The sequence below is a fragment of the Punica granatum genome, chromosome 1 (assembly GCF_007655135.1).
Source record: "Punica granatum isolate Tunisia-2019 chromosome 1, ASM765513v2, whole genome shotgun sequence".
Lineage (NCBI taxonomy): Eukaryota > Viridiplantae > Streptophyta > Magnoliopsida > Myrtales > Lythraceae > Punica > Punica granatum.
Genome location: NC_045127.1, coordinates 48,930,265 through 48,952,013, shown reverse-complemented (window position 1 = coordinate 48,952,013; position 21,749 = coordinate 48,930,265). Strand labels below are relative to the sequence as shown.

Below are 21,749 nucleotides of genomic sequence, written 5' to 3'. Positions count from 1 at the left end.
TCAGACAAAACATTGAAAAGTTGCCTTTATTAATATGAATTATTTGACTGAATCTTTGGTTTGAAGAGCAGTTGAGTTTCTTCTATTTGATGAATCAGTCTCATGAATTAGGTGAGGTGAGGTGAGGTGACAAAGTTCCATAATGTAGAAAACAAAACGAGCTTGAATTTAATCCTGAGGTGCAAGACAGCCTCAAATGAATTTTTAGGTAATGCCATTTCAATTAAACTGATGTGAAAAATCACTGATAAAAATTACAAAAAACAAAGATATGACCCACTAAAAAAAAAAAAGTGGTTCGCGGGTCTTTATTTTGCTTTAAGTGCAAATTAAAATTTCTTCATCGTATCATCGTGAAAAAGGAATTTTAAAATTTTATCCGAGCTTCGAAATTATTCACGGCTGAACAAAAGTGCAGTATATGTATGCAAGAACGCATCTATTTCCAAGTAGTTTTTCGCACTTTCTTCGGATATTCTATACAATATTAAGCTACATTTTCTCAACGGCAAAAGAAAGTTGCTAAATTCTCAGTTAGGTACAAAAGCATTATGCCTTGATAATTTAAGAATCCAGTGCAGTGATGTTACAATTCAGAACATTGCACTGCGGTCTCAATTCGGATCTTAGCTTATCAGAGGAACACGCGGTGCTGTTCATTACATCGAATGGCCGGTCTCAAATACACCAGGAAATCCAGCTACCCCTGCATACGTGGAAATCTCAACGTTGTCTCCAAGCAAATCTCTGCAGTGCTTGCCTGATTGTTTGAGCCGATGGACTAGCTGATCCCACAAACTGCCATCAGTTCATAAGAACAAATGATCAAATTCTGTTGCACCAGAACTCATCATAGATTTTCACAGATTTTCATTTATTTTGCTTTTCTCGGACTTCTTACCTTAGACCTCATTGCTAGCGAGAGAATCCCATCAGCAGTGGAAGTCTGAACCGAGTGAGAATCTAAACGAAGATTGCTTGCTGCATTTATAACCTCAAGTAGGAGCCCTTCCCTCCATTTGCACTTCATCTCGATCACAACTTCCTTATCCTCGACAGTTACAATCAAGTTCTCGGTGCAATTGATCTCAGTTCCAGTCTCATCCATCTCCTGAGCCTTCCTCTTGCTTACCGATGGCCTCTTACTTACTGAATGCCTCTTACCGATCCCGAGCTTGTTCTCACCGTAATTATCACATGTCCTCTCACTCGTGTCTTGGGGTAGTTTTCTTCTGTGGTTCTCTTCTGATACTGTGCACTCCAGTTCTTCGACCCTCCTCACGAGTTGCTTCAAGTACTCAATCGTGTCATCTAGGACAGATACCTTATCGAACTGCAGAAAAAGCCAATAGTTACATGGGGCGCATCCAGTTCTTGGAAACTGAGAGGTCTTTCAGTTTTCAAGTGTTTTGGTTCTTGAAAAATGAGGAAGGCGAGAGCTATGTTAGGATTATAAACCAAGTTGTAAAATGCAAATACTTCTTTTCCTATATATGCAATACAACTAACAAAAAAATCACCGGAAAACTAAGAAGAAAGCTCAAGAACCAAGGGAGCAGCATCCATTAAATATTGAATGCCGCAAGCGGATCTATCTCAAGAAGTTAAATTGTGTTCAAGAAATCAATAACATTCTACTACCATCAAGCTTTCAAGCAGTTGACATGCAATGCTGCAATTACAGCAGACAGAATTTCTTATGGAGTACCTTGTTAACGGAAGGGACTATCGATTTTAGAGTCCCAAACTGCTCATGTATCCTTTCCCTTCGTCTTCTCTCAGCTAAGACATGGTTTTGGCCTATTTCATCAGCTTCAGGTCTACAAACTCCATTCTTCATGCAGCTACTTTCCATTTGATATTCGCGTAAGCCCTCATCATGCATATGAGGAACTTCGAAAAGAATACTTTTCAACAGTCTCTGGTTAGTTCCAGAGCTCAGTTTGCCGGAATTTGCAGATCCTCCTTTCTTCCATGTCCGAAAACTCGATTCCCTCTTACCCTTTGGTAAACTGGGCCCAAAGATAAGTTCCTTGGAAGTTTTCAGGAGACTCGAGAGAATGCTTTGATAGTGGAAATCATCATCTCGAACGTCCACACCCAGCCGATCATGATTACCCCCCTTTCTCTCATCCTCTTGGAGCGGATATTCAATTACATTTCCTGGATCGATGAGACTTTGCGATACACAATCGCTGGAATTTACAGAGTGTTGCAAACAGTTACTGAAATCATCATCCATGAACTGCCAACTATGTACTTGAGAAGCTGCCCCATTTATCCCTTCGACCATTTGTGATTCATCGGGGAGTTGATGAGCCTCAAACGCATTTGAACTCGAGGTTGGAGATACCATTTCGAGCTCTCCAGCAATCGGAATCATTCTGGTCTCAAAATTATCATGATGGAATTTCATGGAATATTTCCAATGTGGAGTCTCCAATAAGGAAGCCTTGACATGTTGAATGGGAGCAGGGTTCTCAGGAACCTTCAAAAGAAATCAAGCCGCACATAATTGATTGATAATGTTCCCAAGATACTCATCAAAGATTAGGAAACGTTGCAATGAAGGAACATACCATGTCGGTCACTCCCAACTCAACCACACCACCGAAAAATGGGAAGCACACCACAGTCTGAATTTTTAAGGAAGCAAAATTAGTAAATCATAAAGACGTAGGAGTTTAACTAATTCGAGGAGATGCACAGTGAGACTTGAGACTTTGTAAGCGGGAATACTTCTTGCTAGACAACGCTAACTTTACTTGCATGTGAGATGAAAAGTACATGATATACCAAAGCAATGGCATACCTGAATAGATGCACTCTGAGGTAGATGTTCATCGTCATCCCGATTATGGATCAAAGCCAACAGTACAAATTACATTAGGCAATAAACTCGCCAAAACAAACGAATCCAAAACTTAATTATGATCTGCATTTTAAACACAGAAAGCTTCGAACTGTATTAGTGTAAGACAAGATTGACCTTTGCAAGGAGAGATCGACTGAAAGTTTTGCTGTCCGCGTATGGAGCATCGCATAGCCAAATGGGTTGGCCAGTTGCTAATGTTCTCCCAGGCAACCTGTCAGATCAATAGACTTTGTAAGGAGCTGAAAATAATTTCACTCCTAAACTCATAAAAATCAAAAGCTGTTCTCTACTATTGATTAAGTACTTCTGTTTCTGATTTCTATATCTTACAAGAAGAAAAAGAACGGATAACAGGAAAATTGTTTCCGAGTTTTTCATAACCACAAACTTGGCAAAAAATTTCAGAAGAGTCAGTTGCTGAGAATGGACGAGAAAATCAATCAAGGTCTGCGAGAATCACAATAAACTGAAAATAGAAATGGAAGCAAATGTAGAAATCCTTACCCTTGGCCAATGTCGAAATGGAAGGACATGCAGACTAAGTAATACCACTCGGTATCAGTAAGATCTTCGGGGGAAAGCGCTGCTGAAGGCCTTCTGATCTGGCCACTCGACTCACCAGCAGATAGTGATTCGTAGAGTTCTCTTAGCTGCTCACTCCTCTGTAGTCCCAACTCGTCCGCGTTAAATTCCACTGCTTGGACTGTTTTTCGAGTTTTAATGTCCCCATTGTAGTATCCATCGCCCCATTCCAACATCCTACAGTTTGCATCAGCAGAATAATACATGTCAATTAGAACACTTGACTCACATTTAGTACTGAAAAAACATAAGTTTTATCGTGTGGAGAGGTTGCATTTTCTGTCAGATTATATCAACAAATCATTTTATTTTCCAGCTCATGTTTACAAGAATATGCATTTGCCATTTTCTTCTAAGTTTCATTACTTTGCACATTCCGACTAATCCTTGGTGAAAAACCTGGAGAAAACGATGGATTGTTCATAGAAATTTATTTCTGTTGTTTGGAAATCAACGACAAAACAATAAAACCAGATCACAGGAAAATGACACTGTAGATGTGGGCCAGACAAGTTTTGTTCCTTTTGTCTAGTTTTATCTCGAATCCAAAGAAAAAATTTACGGAAATATCAAATGCTAGAGCGAATTTCATCTTTTTACTCGGAAAACTTCCTCTCAGAAAGCTGAATTTATTGCTGATAAGAGACGCTAAATGCTAAAAAACGACAAAAAGGCCAAAACCAAAGATGCCCAAGAAAATAAAAACCTACAAAAGTTACAGCCCGTATGATTTTTGTTGCCATCTTCATTCTACTGGTATGGGTGAAAATGTCACAGAAACACACAAGACGGGATGCATCAATGTCAACCTAAACTGCAGAAGCAGCAGAATGAACCAGAAGAAACCAAGAGAGAGATGTTAATGGGGTATATATTTAATGAAGCTTTCTGATTCTATCCTGAACACGTGCTAAGTCATGAAGCTCTTAATTACATTATTATTCCACAGAAACACAAGCAGGCTTAGTTGCTAAAACTAAGGACAAAAGACAAAAGGGTGTTCCCAATTTATGGTATCTTTATGTTTGTACGTTTTTGCAAGAACATCACATCTCACCAATTTGATTATACAATTCTAAAAATCTGAGAGAGAGAGAGAGAGAGAGAGAGAGGTGGTTACCCAGGTTGTGAGGGTGAAATTGACCAGAAGATACCATAGCTCCATTGGATGCTCCTCACTGCAATAGCAAGCTGCTGTTTCAGGTTCTCTGGCACTCCATTTCCACGGTTCGCGGTTCCACTCTCCATTAGAGAAGTGCCAACTAAGTCTCCTTTTTCCTGTTGAAGAACCTCTACACCAATCAACAAGCAGAACAGAGCAGAGGATTATGTAAGCTTTCCTCTTTTCTCCAGCTGCTGTCTGATCCAATATCGCATATTTCACGGGAAGAGAAAAGGTGCAAACTTGCAGTAGGAAATCATGACAACCCACAAAACTATTGCAATGGAGTCTCGACTTTTGGGTAGTGGGTAAAAGGCCAGACAAGTAGAAGTGGAGCTTGGAATCACACTGTGCTCATCAATTTCAGAGCAAGAAGGAAAAGGTAGGATCTTTTGGATTTGTTGAAAGTAATGACAACACACTCCTTCCGTATGATGGCCAGATAAGAGCAGCACTAAACTACACTAGCTAAGCTAGCTGTTCCTCCAGCTTTTGGAGCTCTCTTAAACCTGGAAGATGAACCAAAGCTTAAGTCCGAATCAAAGATCTGTCTTTTCTCTACCCCAGAGAACTTTAGACAGTCGGCCCTACAGGAATAAGACCAAAAGGAAGACACCCACTTTAGCTATGTTCCATCATTTCGCAGTCTAACCCAATCCCCTCCCCATATAAACAAAGATTAAAGAAAGTGATAATTCAGCTCAAAGATCAGCTCCTTAATGCAAAAGCAGAGGCTCAGTGGAATGAAGTCGGTTGTGACCACTCCAAGGAGGAGGCTTTTTCAGTAATGGCGGCTCATAGCTCCACGACGCTCAAGGTCTGATCGCAAGAACCAACCGGACACGGCCAGCGATGAAAAGGTTAAATGATTAAAAGGGTAGTGAGAAAGAAGTCTCGTTTCTTCCTCCTCAGCGTGCTTGCTCTGCAGTGTTCATGGCGATTTGAGTTGAGAAAGACGAGAGAGAGAGAGAGAGAGAGAGAGAGAGAGAGGACGAGGTACAAAGGGAACAGTTGGTCACATGACAATATAAAGAGATAAAGAGAGAGAGAGTGCGAAGGAATGGCACGGTCATCTGTTATTGGCACGGTGGGATTTGGTAAGGAAGCAGAAATTTAATAAAGAAGAAGAAGCCAAGAACAATAATTTCATGACTATTGATATCGATCAGTACTATTTTGTTATACTTTTTTTTTCTTTTTTTCAATTAAAGTCTTTTGCATTGTTCAATCGCATGGCTCTGCATGTCCCCTTGACCATATCAGCACTGTATTTTCACACAGTGCATGAGAATTGAGGGAACACTGCTCATCGAGTCCACTCCCACGTCTGCTATCAACATTCCAGCCCAGCCGACTATCAGTATCACTTCCCGATCCCGTCTCTCGTGTGTACGTCTTGTATTCGTATGGCTATGCACTCATAAACCTGACTCAATTCATAACAGTGGCAGCGCCGCTTTCTTATGAACTTTGTACGGTATAGTCATGAAATTATTGTTCTTGGCTTCTTATTGATCGTTGGATAATAAATAGATTATCAATAATTTCAATCAAATGTTCGAAAAAGTGACTGCACTATAAAATTTTTCATTGAGATTTCATATATCAAAGTGATGTGAACTAAAAAAAAAAATGTATATATCATCCTACTCTCTCTCTCTACGAAGTCTCTCTCCTTATGCGCCTCTAAAGGAAAATCCTAACCAAAACCCCTTCACCGGCGCGTCCGGCTTCAGCCAGGCATGTCGGGTGTCACCTCCACCGAAATTGGAAAGCTGGGATCCCATTTTATCTTCCGATTATCTCCGTTCCTAGTGGTCCTTCTTTTTTCTCCCTTTCCTCTATTCTTTCTCTTCTATCGGAGGGGCATGGGGCTGCTTAGTGCCGCCTAGGTTCCTCTTCGATTGGTCCGCGAGTCACGACCCTCTATCGTTCAGCAAACACGGTGTGTATCAAGGTCACGATCCTCGGTGTCATATCTTGCACGGCGTGAGTCACGACGCCCCTTAAACAGTGTGGGCCTCAATCTCCACTCGTGGGTCTCGATAGTGGCTCATTATTCCCGATGACCTCCATCCCGATCTTTAGGCGGTGGCTGTGCTGGTAGACAGCTCATAGGTCGTAGCGGCCCTACTCCTCCTCTTTTTCGTTTCTAGCTCCCCAAAGGCGGTACGTCGAGGTGTCTCCCGATGGAGCAGCCTCTCCGCTCCTTGCCGTGGTCACGCCTCCTCCACCACCGCTCTAGATCTGGAAGCGAGCAGGCTAACCAACCCTGAATCATCATGTTGAAGCAACCTTTCTAGATTAGACATGCCCAACCCAATCTGATTTTTTAGCACCCGACCCGACTGTCATATGCTTTGTCTAGACTTGGAATATATTCCCGACCTGACTGCTATTTCCTCGACCCACCTATCATAATCTCCCCTAGATGGCGGCTTCTATTTTGCGGACTATCGCCATCCCGTGATGGAGTCCTCGCCCTCCACTACAAATGATCATACTCCCCGCTCAATTGATCTTGCCAAACCGCCTGCAATTGGCCTTTCGTGGCTTCAATCTTTTTTTGTCGACTCTACAAGTTTCGGCTCCCCGACAACAATCAATAGTATGAACCGATCAAGGAAGCTTGGTACTTTGGTTTGATAGTCTAGCTAATTTTGATTAGTTAGATCGTCACTAGTTTGAACCGATTAAAAAAACCTCACTAAATTGGTTTGAATGTTTAAGAATTAGGCTGCTTAGGAATTGGTTGATAGAATTGATCTGGGAGTTTAATCTGTGAAGGGTTCCTGTGCCCGGTACTGGTCTAAGACTCTTCTTAGCTCTGCTTCTCTATATAGTAGTTTCTACACGGACTGCGACATTCTCTATTTTTTTATTTTCATTGGTGTTTATATAGAATTTATGGAGGTTGTGAATATTTGCAGCATTTGGATGGATTTCTGCAATTATATCTAGATTCAATTGTTATACTTTATTTGCATATTATATTTATTTGCAGTAATTTAGATGGACTTGTTGTATTTACTATCTCCGTAATGTATCTTCTTAGATATTTTCTCATTGTACCTATTTTTGTGATCAATAGACATTTATTGACTCTTCGAGAAGAAAAAATATGCATATATCTGCGCACACGTTTCTACAACTCTATGTGAACATAGGGACTATACGTATGGATTTCACAAAGCAGTGGAAACATTCATATCATAACCAAAACACGGCCCAAAAACACGCTAAAATGAGCACTTCCCTTACTTTAATTTACGCACGCGCCTTAAAAAATCATTAGGCCCCACTTTCAATTCCCACCTAGAGCTCAAGGACCGTTCGAATCAGCTCCCTTCGGCTGGTTTTGACTTCGAGGACCGTTCTCTTCTCTCCTGTAATCGTATTTCAATCCCCATTCCCATCCGAAGAATTTGAAAAGGGGGATCGTACCTCTGGTATTATATATCTTAAACACGGGATACCAGATAACTAATAGAAGACAAATAACATGATTCTTCCCCATATCTTACCAATTAAAATTTAGTTTTATCAATCAAAAAGGGTGTAGCGCAGTGACCAAGCATTTATCTTGTAATTCAAAGGTCCCAAATTTGATATTAAGGTGGAACTACCATTGCCACTTTATTAAATATTTAGGATTTCTATTTTATTATATTAGAATTATAGACCTCCATTGTAACAAAAAATTTAGTTTTATTAATTATAAAAACAATATAAAATCATATATATATATATAGAAATTTTTTTTGGTGTGTATCCTGGTATTTAGAAGCTCATTCAGCCCTGACTAATTTAATTCGAGCCGAATCGCTTCACTAAGAGGTAAAGCTATCTCGGTGTGGATTTTTTTCGTTCACAATACTCGAATTCGAGAACCTAGTTAACGAGAATAAACGCTGAACCATTTCGACCAACTCATATTGGTAAATGATTTATGAATTTTAGTGCATGTATATCTATTATCTATTAATCATAGTAAACACGAGACAAAAGCTTCTTCCGGTAGCTAGTGTCCTGTACAATTGGCATAAAAAATAACTGGAAATCCTGCATTTTTTTTTCGCCCAGGTAGAGGTAGCTTAGCTGCTTTTTATATTAATGTAGTTTTTAGGATTTAATTTATTCCAATTCACAAAAATAAAAAATAAAATGCGTGAACATATCATTTTATATGTGAACCAAGGGATCGATGGATTAGACACGGATCTCTTACGCAATCTTGCATATATTTTTCTTTTTTATTAGCAAATTTTTCTTCATAATTTCTCTTGACTTTACTGATTCATCATCTCATTATCCACTACGCAAATATATCACGCGGTCTTTCTCGAAATCCTTGATCCAGTCCATAGTGTGAACTTCATCAAGTAATGGTTAGACCACTAACCAATTTCCTTTTCCAGGAAGATGGAGAAAGGGAATGAGAACTTGAAATCGGGATAGTTTGGGGCATTTAATGCTTGAAAATGGGATAGCTCAAGTGAAGCCAATCGTGGAGAGGTGTGTTGTGATCCTCGAAAATTAGGGCAGGGTGGTCCTCGAGAAGGAAGAAGGAATAATGTGGAGTGGTCCTTAATAAATGACAAAATAGTTACAATTGGCAAGACAAATTAAAAAAGTTTCTATATTTATATAGTAAAACACATATCGCTACATAAAACAAAAGTTCAAAAATATATCAAGTTGCTTGCATGTTAATGCACTTGAATGTCAGTACTACCAGTGCCGGTCCAAGCTATAGGCGGGTAAAGCCTGTGCTTGAGACCCCCGGTCTACCAAACCCTTTATATCAGTCTGTTTATAGCTTCAATTTTTTGCCCAGGCCTATATACATATGACTCATGGTCTCAAATATATTTGATAAAAGGGTTTCTCTATTCTATGCCCTTAATATTACCAAATTAAAACAGTATCTCATTAATGCAACGATTGTTATTTATTAGTGTCTAATATAACCTTAAAATTCTCTTACCTAATAAATCACGTATAATATTAAACTCATACCTTTTACTAAATAAGAATCATTGCATTAATGAGATAGGATTTTAGGGTTTAACGTTTAGGGTGTTGGGTTTAGGATTTAAAGGTTTAGCGTTTCAAGGTTTTAGGGTTTACGGTTTCAGGATTTAGGGTTTCGGGGTTTAGTGTTTTAGGGTTTAGGATTTTAGGGTTTAGGGTTTTAGGGTTTCGGGTTTTAGTGTTTTAGGGTTTAAAGTTTTAGGGTTATATGGTTTTGCAATCGTAATTTGTTATTTTACCATCGGATTTATTTGATAGGAGATGTGAATTTAATGTTATGAGATTTATTTGGTAAGATAGGATTAAGGGCATATTAGGTGCTATAAAATTAAAATAATTGCATTGATGAGATACTGTTTTAATATGGTAATATTGATTGGCTTATCATGTGCCCTTAGGGCATAGAGTAGACAAATCCTTGATAAAATATGACATTCATAGTTCACACGACGCATATAATAAATCAAACCCCTATTAATTAGCTAACAACACAATTTATCTCACACTTTTCAATAACTGCTTATTTATTTCCTTAATCTCTCTCAATTACTTCCTAATGACTCTTCTAACTTACATATTGGTGTTTTAGAAAGATTACACAATTAGTTGTTTTCCAAATAAATAATCAATCCAACAATGGTCAAGTTAATAAATATTAACAGTAAACTAAACTTATTCATTTTGTACGTCCAAATTAATTTACTCAATTCTAATTGGTCCAGATTTTCAATTTTTCATTCAATTAATTCGTCCAATGTCCATACTATTTTTCAATAACTCTCCAAAATCCAACGACTACTTTAATATCATTGGAAAAACAAATTTTGTTCCTTTATTTTTACTCTAATTTTCTGAATTGTTATGGGCATAAAAAGGTTAGAAGAAATTGATTATAAAAATTTAATTAGTAATTTTGCATCTGAATTGGAGAAAAAGTAATTTTGGATCTCAAAAAGTTCAAATAATATTTTTTTTTCATAAAAGCTTATATTAATTTCATTAAATAAATAAAAGGCTCCTTCCTATGGTTACTGTTTAGGTCCCAATTTCTCTTGGGCCGCAATTACCATCCCTGCCACCGTGTCTATTCAGCTGAAAAGTTCGGTAGAAACGATCGGCAAGAACAACATTACTCATTAGGTCTAGGTGGAGGTCTAACTGTACTCTAAATGAAACATGAGGCTAATGGGCATTTCGTTATACGTACACATAAGTTCGGTTCCCATATCATAATAAATTATGGGATGAATATATATATCAGGCAAAAAAAAAAGGTATTGAATGAATAGGACAATGATCTCGATGATAAAGTGTTGTGTCCGGGTGAGAGTACTATATATGAGTTATTGCGATAATCAAATAAGATAGCGAATATTTTTGTTCCTAGTAAATAATATGAATATTTAACTTTTCCACCCGAAAAAGAAAAAGACGTACTTCAACTCTATCTTCATATCTTTGGCCAAAAAAAATTATATATTCATTCCCCCTATTATTTATTTATTTATTTAGTATTTTGGCTTAGCGTGGCCTAGGAGTAGGATTACTATGGCTACAACAATATTGTATAAAATGAAGCCCTAATATGTAAGAAAAACGAATACCTATATGACAAAATAATGAAGTGCAATGGCCAAGATTCATGTAGAGAGTAGTGCTGGCTCTAGGGTTTTATAGCACTCGCGTGCATGGATCCTTGCTTTGGCTGCCTAGCTAGTTTTGGGGGGCTCTTTTGGAAAAATAGTATTATCTTTTGGGGTGAGAATTTGCAACGTAATTAGCCGTTTATTCCAAAAAGATTATAAAAACGTACCAGCTTGTTCGGATCGTCGGGAGAAAGGGTTACGGAGAATTACTATATAAAATTGTACAATAACCTTCTATAACCCATCCTTCCGTACGTAATCCTCTTCCTCCTCGAAAATATGCCTCTCCATTAAGCCTCGAGAGGCCGTGTATTTATCAAAATCTTCTTTAATTTGGCTTGTCTTATCTACATTTTTTTTAAAATGTGAATGGTATCCGAAAACTTAATAAAGCCCCGACTAATACAATCGAGCCAGGTTGACCCACTAAAGGATAAAACTCTCACAGTGTGAATTTTCTGCATTCATAAGAACTCGAACCCGAGATCTTACTTAAGCTTACCAAGCACCGAACAGCTTGAACTAACTCACGTTGTTCTTAGCAGATGACCCCAATTTAGGTTTAATAGTACATCCCAATAGAGGACGACCATACTTGTTCAATTTATCTCTCTCAACTTGGATACCATGAGGTGGGCCTTGCAAATTTTTAACATATGCAGTAGGGATTATCGCGACCGGGCGGTCTTCGTAATAGAAGAGACATTTGACGATAAGCCTTTGCTTGTTTGGAGGGATCATCATAAATGATTAAAGTGTGTCATTCATGGTACATAAAAAACCTAAATGGTTTCAATTTCAACCAATTTGTAGTTGATAGTCAAGGTCGTGTAATAAATACTTGGGCTGATATTCTTAACCGCGCTAACCTTGGTATGGAAGTTATGCATGAACGTAATGCTCATAACTTCCCTCTAGACCTAGCTGCTGTCGAAGCTCCATCTACAAATGGATAAGATAAGACTTTGATCTTAGTCTAAGTGTATATATACGAGTTTTTGATTTGAAAGTAAAGGAGCAATAATCAACATAGTATGTCATTTGCAACATATGATGAGCACAACATATATTCTGTGTAAGGATCTCACCATGAGGACCCTCATCATAATTAGATCAATTCTCGCACTTGGCCCTTTCCAGAATCGACGAACGTTTCATTATAGCTAGCCACATTAATAATTTTAGTCGTGTACACGTAAAAATGTAGGATATGAACGCATTTTATTTGATTTGTAGCTTTTTCTGGATAAGTGGCGCAATTTTCATTGAACCAAAAATTTATACAAGAGTTCATTCATCCAAAATATAAACTCAGATAACACCATAACACTGTAACCCTAAACTTTGAGCTATAGAAGATCTAGACAACTTAAACTGTACATTTGAAATTAATAATAATTTCATCTTCAAAAGCTCAATGGCACGGAGCGTCGAATCCGCTATGCTTGTTGATTTCTTTTCAAATATTCTCGAGTTTATTTCTTTCCATATAACGTAGATGTATATGGTTCAAAGGAGTCTTTGTGCAGTAGCATTACGTGACATGCCCTTCAAGTTTGAAAACTATTGAAGTTCAAGTTCCCAATTTGTTGGTTGTCCTACTTGACCCACTTGGCATAATAAGCTACACCAGATCCCCCAGTAATCCTGCACCCAAAGAACATATGATCCCTAATTTCTTCGTAGCCGCTACAAAACTCACATTGAGGAGTTGGAGTGGACAATCCACATTTAAGTATTCGATCCTTAATACTTAGCCTGTTAAGAACAGCTAACCAAGTAAAGAAATAAGCCTTGGGTAGGTGACCAGCAAACCACACCGCTTTTCGCCATGTAACCTCAGAACCTTTACTTTAGAGACTTTCCCATGTACTTGTTATTGTATAGGTTCCAGATTTATGTGGGACCCAAATAACACGGTCCGTGAATATTGGGGGTATAGTGCTTGACAAGCGCTTTATTTCCTCAGATTGAGGATCAATGCTCCTTGGCCATTGCCAAACACCATTCTTCAGGACACGACAAACCGACTCATGACTCTTTATACTAGGAAAGCATTGCAGATCCCGAGTACAATATATGACTAAAGGTCCCATAGGTAGCCAGCAATCGTGCTAAAAACTTATAGTTGACCCATCCCCACAACATTCTCAAACAAAGGCCTAACAAGAGGTCTAAGTTGAAGGATCTTCCTCCAATAACCAGGTACAATCCGCAGGAACTTTTAACGTTCAAAAACATCTTCTCTTGATTAGGTAAAGCTTCAACCAAGCGACCCACAATGAACCTGCATTAGTCAAAATAATCCATATACTCCTCAAAACACAAGCTTTATTCCATTCTTCTATATTTCGGATGCCTAAGCCCCCTTCTCCTTTAGGCACATAAACTTCATTCTAGCTCATTTTGCCCCCACCTTTGTGCTAATCTATACCCTTTCAAATAAATGATCTGCACTTTTAATGAACTAAACGAATAACATTTTCTGGCAAGATAAAGTGAGCATATCAATAAGAAATCATACTAAATAGAACTGAATTTAGAATATTTTATTTGTAGCTTATGCTGTTCATATTTAGAAAGACAAGGTGGAAGGGACGTGCAATGTTTAATGTTTTATTCTATGTCCTTATGCACATTTGAGTATGTACCAAACAGAGGCTCTTTTGGCAAAGAGTCTTTCTTTTCGTGTATCATACAGAACACTTACGTCCGACCTGAGAAAATACATCCATGATTTATGTATTTTACAGGACTTTTTCTGCCTTGTCGAAAGAAATTCAATAGCATGATGAGAACATTCCTTTCTTTTCAAATCATTTCATGCATGCAGATCCCAACATATGTTAAAATATACGGTTGTTTTTCCCTGCTATACATTATTCGGTCGGTCCCAACTTCATCTTCGGTAATTATTGATGGAGAGAAAACGAAGAATGGGCATGAAATTTTGAATTTTGAATGAAGTATAGAAACATAGAAATGTGGCTAATCTCGTCTGGTCGATTCAACAGCAATTTACAATTTCCTCCAACACAAGTTTCTTAATTTTCTATTTCTTCCTAATTAATTAAGGTTGATGTTCTTCTTTTCTTGATTTTGTTAATAATTTCGGCAGTCATTTTCAGTACTATGTAATAACCGGTCCTTCGCATGACACGTACATCTATTGACAAATCTTTAGTGAAAATAGCGCATATGAATCTCGATCTACAAATTTAAAGCTAATACGTATCGTAATTAAGTAAGAAAACTGATCTTTGAAAACGCAAAATAACCAGTGGGAGTTGTCACTAGTAATGCATTAAAAAATATACGTCGCATTGGATACATATGCAACTGGCGACATGGCTCGATTTGATTTTCCCGGCCGGAACAACCAAGACAAATAATTAATCATTAGTGATAACTATTAGTCGCTTTCAAATTAATGAGCGTGCCAACAAGAGGAAAGCAGATCACGTCGACCACGCTGTGAATTCCAGCTGCTGCATTAATTATTAAAATATAATATAATTGAAAACAAAAAAAATCGCAGTTAGTTGAGAGGTTTGTTCTCTAGATTCGTGAACTATCTATGATCGGATGCAATTGAGAAATTGGGCAGATACAGATTTTTTTACCACTAGCGATACAATTAGTAAATTGCATTTCGAATTTTGCCATCAATGCAAATATTTCACCTCCTAGCTTGGATCACACTGATATTTGAACATGCATTAGTTTCGGGAATAGATTAAGAATATACTTTGATCACCAACGGGGGTTGGTTTAATTAGCAATTCGCTGTTTATTTCCTTTAAACAAGATCTCATATTCAAATGTTGTGAATGAAAAAAAATTCTCGATTGGAAGAATATTACTCTTTAGTAGGTCGACCCGATTTGAATTGAATTAATGTGAGACCAATTAGACTTTTGAATATTAGAGTAAGAAAGAGAAAAAATGCATCATGACCTCGCCGAGGAAAAAAATAAAACTCATGGTTGCCGCTCAGAAAGTGAATGATAAATTAATTAAGAAGATATGGGTTTGACAAACAATGGCCTGACATAATCAAAATTATAGTTGAATAAAAGGTAATTAATGATTCGTGTTGAAAAAAAGTATATTAAATTTGACCTATCAAAAGAAAAATAGTATATTAAATTTGATTTCGCAGGTTTTCTTTTATTAAGTTCAGAGTGTACCATGCATCAGCATTGCCTGTCTAGATGTGTATACATGTCAATATATGCTTGCAAGGGCGGCCAAATTTTCTCTCCTTCCGTTTGACTTCAAATTGATGCATACTATGCTCTGCCCTTTAATTAATTTGTGGTTAGTATAAATATGCCAAAATAGAAGATCGAAAAATTAGTTTTCAGAAGGGAAACTTTATTACTTGCGGTGTAAAGATTCGAGAATTAATAAAAATATTTCATGACCACAATCAAGCTGATTTTATTACAATAAGAACTATCTGAAAACACGTGCGTTACCCGGACGGTTGATAAGGAATTTAATGATAGAAATATTGAAATATCAAAACTTATTCGTAAGTTAATTAAAACTAGAATAAATATTTTATTAAAATAATCAATATCGAAAAAATTAATTTTGAAAAAGAAATTAGTTTAAAAAATTCATTCTACGAATTAAATTCAACCGAAGAATAAGAATAAATAAATAAAACTATTGAAAGTTAATGAAGAAAATATTTCTATTAAATTATGAAATAAGAATAAACAAGAAATATTCACGATATATAAATAAAAAAAGTTTTACCGTTACAGAAACGACGTTCATAATAGAACTCAAATATAGATCCTGTCAAAACGATCAATATCGAAACGTCAATATTGAATAAAGTTGATTCAACAAATCAAAATTCAATCAAGGAAAAGAAAATTTTGGAGAAGATTATTAAAACAATCAAATATCAAAACAATTAGTTTGAAGTTTGCATTAAAAAATTCTATCTATATGAATCAAATTCAACCCTGAAAAAGAACAATTTGGAGAAGAAAGTAGAAAATAGATTTGGAATTATATATAGAATATTTTTATCCTTTAACCGATACTCAACTAGGTAGAGGACTATATATATATATATATATAGAGGTTGAATTGTCACAAAACGATAATTATATATTTAATATATTTAATCTATATATACTAATCATTGTAATCTATATGTATTCAATTGAAGCGGCATATGTATATATATGCCATCTATATATATTTTGTTCCGGCAACTATATCTTTTATATTATATATATTATATATAGCAATGCAAATTATTGCAATGCCCTTATTATGCTATATTCTATTATAATTTAAATATTAAGGAATGTATATATATAAAATCTATATATTTGATTACATATTTTGTCCCACTGTATGTATTTCGTATGTCTAATGTCATATTTTGAACTCTTATATGTATTTCGTTGTGCCTTATATATAAAATTTATATATTTACTACATAATTAATCAATTAAATTTCCTTAATAAGAATATAAAAATTTCATTAGTATAAGTGATTTCCTTATATAATAATTTTCTTAATGTAAATTGATGACGTCCCAACGTGAGAAAGTTCCGTTCTTTATTTTTGATAATGTGACGGTGTGAGAATACGACTTGTGCTTTATTTTCATATATATAGATATAGATTAATCTCAAACAATAAGGTAAAAAGTAACTTATGATTTTTCATTGAAAAAAATAATTAGTTTTATATATTGGAAATATCTTGCGACCAAATTAAGTTGACGCTAGAACATCATTTCTTTTGACGTGCACCACTAGTATCCAGAAATCTCAATAAGTCTCGATTAATTCAAATTCAAATTAATTTCTGAAATTAATTAATTTATAATTACTATAAGGCTGGATTCACATTTTTTTTAACAAAAAAGAATTACTCACGTTTTGCACATACGGCAGACACTATAACTAGAAGCCAATGTATACGTTAGGGATTTTTTTCAACTTTCATATGAAAATGACCTATCGTTTCATTTCATATTTTGTCCCTAATGAATTGTAACCTGTTTCAATTTGAACAAGACAACAACAATGTCATCAGTATAATATTCTTGGTGTTTGTGTCATCAATGGGAACATATCAGTTGGAACGTAACTTGGAAGTGCCAATATGAGGAACAGTACATCAATGCTATGGCGTTGTTATATCCGGTTGTGCATATTCATACTAGTAATCCGAATAAAAAGTATACCTATGCATGAAAATTCCCTGCCAATAAACCATTTATTTTACAGAGATGAGAGGGGCACTACTGCGAATGAATCATGGTTTGGAAGATTTAATGCAAATACGATATCCTGTGTTATGGCCCAGTTAGCATATATTGCTCCTTGGACTTGCCACATACATTAACTATGGATGATAAAACCTCAAAGCATCATCATGAATTTTCTGCAAATATCATTCACTTACTCTCTCATCTCGTGCAAAAGTTCTGCCATGCCCATCAAGCTCCCGGTGATAACACGACCATCTGAAATGTGTCAATAATCTCATGTACGTGCTTTTGTCGATTGAGTCATAGTACACCTATAATCATGCAAATATTAATTTTCATTGTATTCATATAATTCCTCTTTCGGTACAAATTCTTCGCCTTTTCATCTTAAAATCGTTCAACATATATGGACGACCAAAGTAAATTTAATTAACATGTGGCCTTAATTTTCTGTGCCGATCCGATACTCTGTCCTCAGTCCTCGGAATAGTAAAAACAGATTCAGACGCTTCCATATGCGTCGAGCAGATCGATAACATGAAAACGTACCCGAGCCTTAATATACACAAGACGGATCAAAATAAATACATTGAGAGAGGAACCACCAATTCGAACCGTCCCTTCTGAAACTACCGACGAAGTACGTATCACGTTGGGAATTAATTTTTAAAATTTTATACTGTGTTAATTGCGACTAATTAGAAACTTAACCCTTTGGCAAATTATGTTTAATTAGTCACGTGCTATGAATTACGACTGGTGATGGAATGGAACCGCGCTATATTTGCACAAAATCTGGCACATGTCGGAGTGCTAGACATGGATTTGGCTATGTACACAGAATTTGTTCAATATATATATATATAAATATATGCACGGGATTTCAATAGATACCTTCTATATTAAAATAAATGCAACTCGCGGTACATGCTGTATTTATAATTAATTAAGATGTGACATTAATGAAATTAAAAAAATATATTTGAAAAGTAGAGAGAAAATAACAGGAGTGTAAGATGGGAGATTGTGAGCTTGGGGGGGTTGTGTGTGTATAGTTTTGGAATGGACGGAGATATTGCGGAAATATATATGCTATTGGGTAACCATTATTATTTTTTTTTAATAAAAAGCTAATTTCAAAACAAGGAATTTGTAACATGGCCAAGCAACTGAAGAACTCACGGACCACTTATTTTTTTAATGTGCTTTTTTGGGAAGCAGGTTTGGAGATCTGTTCTTCAATTTTGGTGGTTTCTTTCCATATATATCAGTAGGGGACTGGGATGCCGCGCTAAATTAGGTTGTGCGACATTTTCAGTGATATGCAAGCTGGCCTCGGATGCTCATATTTATTGCGATTGGCAAATCTGAGAAGTCATTGGGATATTTCCCCCCTCAACAGAAGGGAACTTGGCTTCAATCAAAAGAGCAATGAACTACGGGCTTCTTCGGGATAAGAGGAAGCATCGTATCGCAAAGTCTGAGCAGCGAAAACCGATCTTACTGAGATGGGGTTTTACCCATTTGCTATGATATTTAGCCGTTGGGATTATTCCGTATTACTCTTGTTTGTATGAGTAATTGGCTATTTCGGTGGGAATTGGGCGTTTGGTTTCAGAGTTAAAATAACTTTGATTTTGATTTTGATTTTGATTGTGAAAAAGGACAAATGAGATTGTATTATAAATTTGACTTGGAAAATGTGTATTTTTGTTGTGTAAAGGGTAAAGTTAAAATTAAAATCATAATTCTAAAATCATTTTCACAAACCAAACAAGCCTAAATTTCTGGTAGGAGTTGGGGATATAGACTGTTAGCAGCCTTTGCTTGTATATGCCTTTTGGTAGTTGTTTCAATGAGTTATTAATAAAGAACATGACTGACTCATAAAAAAAAACAAGTAAGTAAAAGTTTATCTTTTAAGTTTTTATCTTTTCTCATTTGAAAAGAAAAAAAAAGCTCATCGACCTACTAGGGATAAAAAAGAGAAAATAAATGATACGAAAAATTTCGTTTTTACATACTAAACTCAATATCTCATGGTTATGAATTAAAAATAAGTATCATTGAATCTATTATAGTTTCTCCTTTTTAAATTTGTGACGACGAGTATTTACTTTTTGAATTTGTAACCCTAGCTAAAAGTAATAAAGCATATGGAAAAGGAAAATCTAGTTATAGAGAAAAGCTCATTCGCTGTAAGGAGAAGATTTCCATTATCCGACACGATAAGTCACCGAGAAAATTGAAATTTTTGAATTAGCTGATTTATTAACACACAAGCACACATTTTTACAATAAGACAACTTTATCGATTTTTTTCCTTCATTTAAGAGAAAAAGAAGAACATATAAGTTGGTGGTCTCAAAGTAGATATTAAGACGGAGAAAAGCTTCAAAAACCTCGCATTTTTTCAAGCAAAGTGTATATATAAATCAGAGCGTGAATAATCAAAACCTCAATAATCATCGCCTCGTGCGAACTAATTTTCCCTTCTATGCCATGAAGCTCTCGGCCCACGTGGCTTGGCATCTCCAGCTTAGCCAGCTTGAAATGGGTGGGACCCACGCTTTTGCTTGGCCTTTTTGATACACTGGTGGAGCCCACGTTGGAAGGAGAGGAGAGTATTATTAAGTACCCCCTAATCGTCAAACCGCACACTCGACGACGGCGGCGGCGGCGCCTGAATCTTCGAAGAGTTGTTTCCTCCCTTCCGCTACGTGTCACCACTCAAGCCGTCGATTAGTATGACCAACTGCCATTGTGAAAGAAATTTCCATGGAGATTCGAGCTATAGACGCTCCTCAAACAATATGTTGCAATTCAATTGGACGAGTTTCTGTTTTCGTGGTATCCCATGATTTTCGGATCTTCAAAAATCCAATTCGAAACGGTTTGCCACATTACCGGGTAAAATTCTTTAAATTAAATTTTTTTCATTTTCAATTTTAGAATCCAACATATTATTTAAGAACAACATATTATTTAAGAACAATAATTATCGAATCGCCGTGATATCCACATTTTTCACTTTCCATCGTAGGCCATCATTACCCTCCTCCCTACACGGTCTCTATGCTATGATATTGTGTAATTTAATTTCTTCTCGGGCTTCAGCCCCCTTTCCACCGAAAAAACATGTCGAATCGCTTCCCAACTATTGTTGGTAATTGTAGGGGTTTTTAACTATCACGAAATTAGCAAATTTGTTTTCTAAATAATTGACGATGGTAATTAATCAACAACAGTAAAATTATATCATATATTTGACATCTGCGTGGTCCCGAACAAGAGAAGCAAGGAGAAAAATGATTTTGTCATAAGATTCGTGCGGGTTAATTAGACCGGCACACAGATATCTAGACCGAAAGGGTCGTGACTCTTGTTGAATCAATCACAATCAATTAGAAGTCGATTGTGTGTTCGACACCTTAACTATATTATGTTTATAAGAAACCGAGGCAATTCAAAGCATGTGATGTGGATTGGCACATCAATTACGTTGAATCCTAGTGAAAGAATTTGACTCTCTCTTAACTAAGCCAAATGCAATGGAACACGAGTGTCCCGATCAAATCAATTGACCCTAAATGCAGACTTTATCAAGATCTTATTCCTGTCGAAATTTTTGTACATTTCTTGCATAAGTGTCATTATGATACAAAAATGATAGGAAATTTTTACATTCCTAAGGCCGGCCGGTCGGAAAGGCTCCGGGACCGTCCGATGGGCCCACTGTGGCCACCGGCGCCATCCTATCAATCTCCCTCATTATATATTTTTATTTTTGTTATAAGGGGCATGCCATACGATGCTGGAGGGGGCACGACACGGCGGCCTTCCAGCACCGGAGAAATTCCGCGTTCCGCAGTCTAAATAATATATTCCAGTGGTCCATCCATATTCAATGGACGTGAGAGATTGCGGGCTCATTTAATAGAGATGGCCTCAAATTCAGAGATCTTAAGTTAGGGCTTCATTAGTAATGCCCACTCCATTTACCCAGACATACGTACGTAATATTTCTCAATTTTCCAGAAATATAATAAGTTGAAGAAACTTAGAGATACGCGCACTTTATGAGCGAAACGACAAGTGTTTAATTGGGGCAGTTGGTCCTTTTTTTTTCTTTTCCTTTTTTAATATTATCCATTTGCTCACTCATTATGGTAATTAATTTTATCATGTTACGTCTATCT

The 21,749-nt window shown here is 36.5% G+C and overlaps 1 protein-coding gene across 2 annotated transcripts; it reads right to left on the bottom strand.

The window, feature by feature from the left end:
- Positions 1-422: 422 nt before the first annotated feature.
- On the bottom strand, positions 423-5,678 carry LOC116192450 (transcription factor GLABRA 3). Of its 2 annotated transcripts, none has more exons than XM_031521003.1 (8): positions 4,578-5,678; positions 3,380-3,634; positions 2,990-3,086; positions 2,813-2,827; positions 2,580-2,636; positions 1,709-2,488; positions 902-1,333; positions 423-798 (listed from the first exon to the last, which is right to left on the bottom strand). In XM_031521003.1, exons 1-8 carry the CDS (start codon positions 4,703-4,705, stop codon positions 724-726), a joined length of 1,839 nt encoding a protein of 612 aa, XP_031376863.1. In that variant the 5' UTR covers positions 4,706-5,678; the 3' UTR covers positions 423-723. The 2 variants fall into 2 exon arrangements, with proteins under 2 accessions (XP_031376863.1, XP_031376864.1); XM_031521004.1 differs by lacking the exon at positions 4,578-5,678 and adding an exon at positions 4,168-4,185.
- Positions 5,679-21,749: the final 16,071 nt, after the last annotated feature.

Coding starts and splice junctions, on each gene's coding strand:
- LOC116192450 (XM_031521003.1), bottom strand. CDS start 4,705: ATGGAGAGTGGAACCGCGAACCGTGGAAATGGAGTGCCAGAGAACCTG. Junction 3,087..3,379: donor CATTTCGACATTGGCCAAGG/GTAAGGATTTCT, acceptor TTGATCTGACAG/GTTGCCTGGGAGAACATTAG. Junction 2,489..2,579: donor AGTTGGGAGTGACCGACATG/GTATGTTCCTTC, acceptor TTTCTTTTGAAG/GTTCCTGAGAACCCTGCTCC.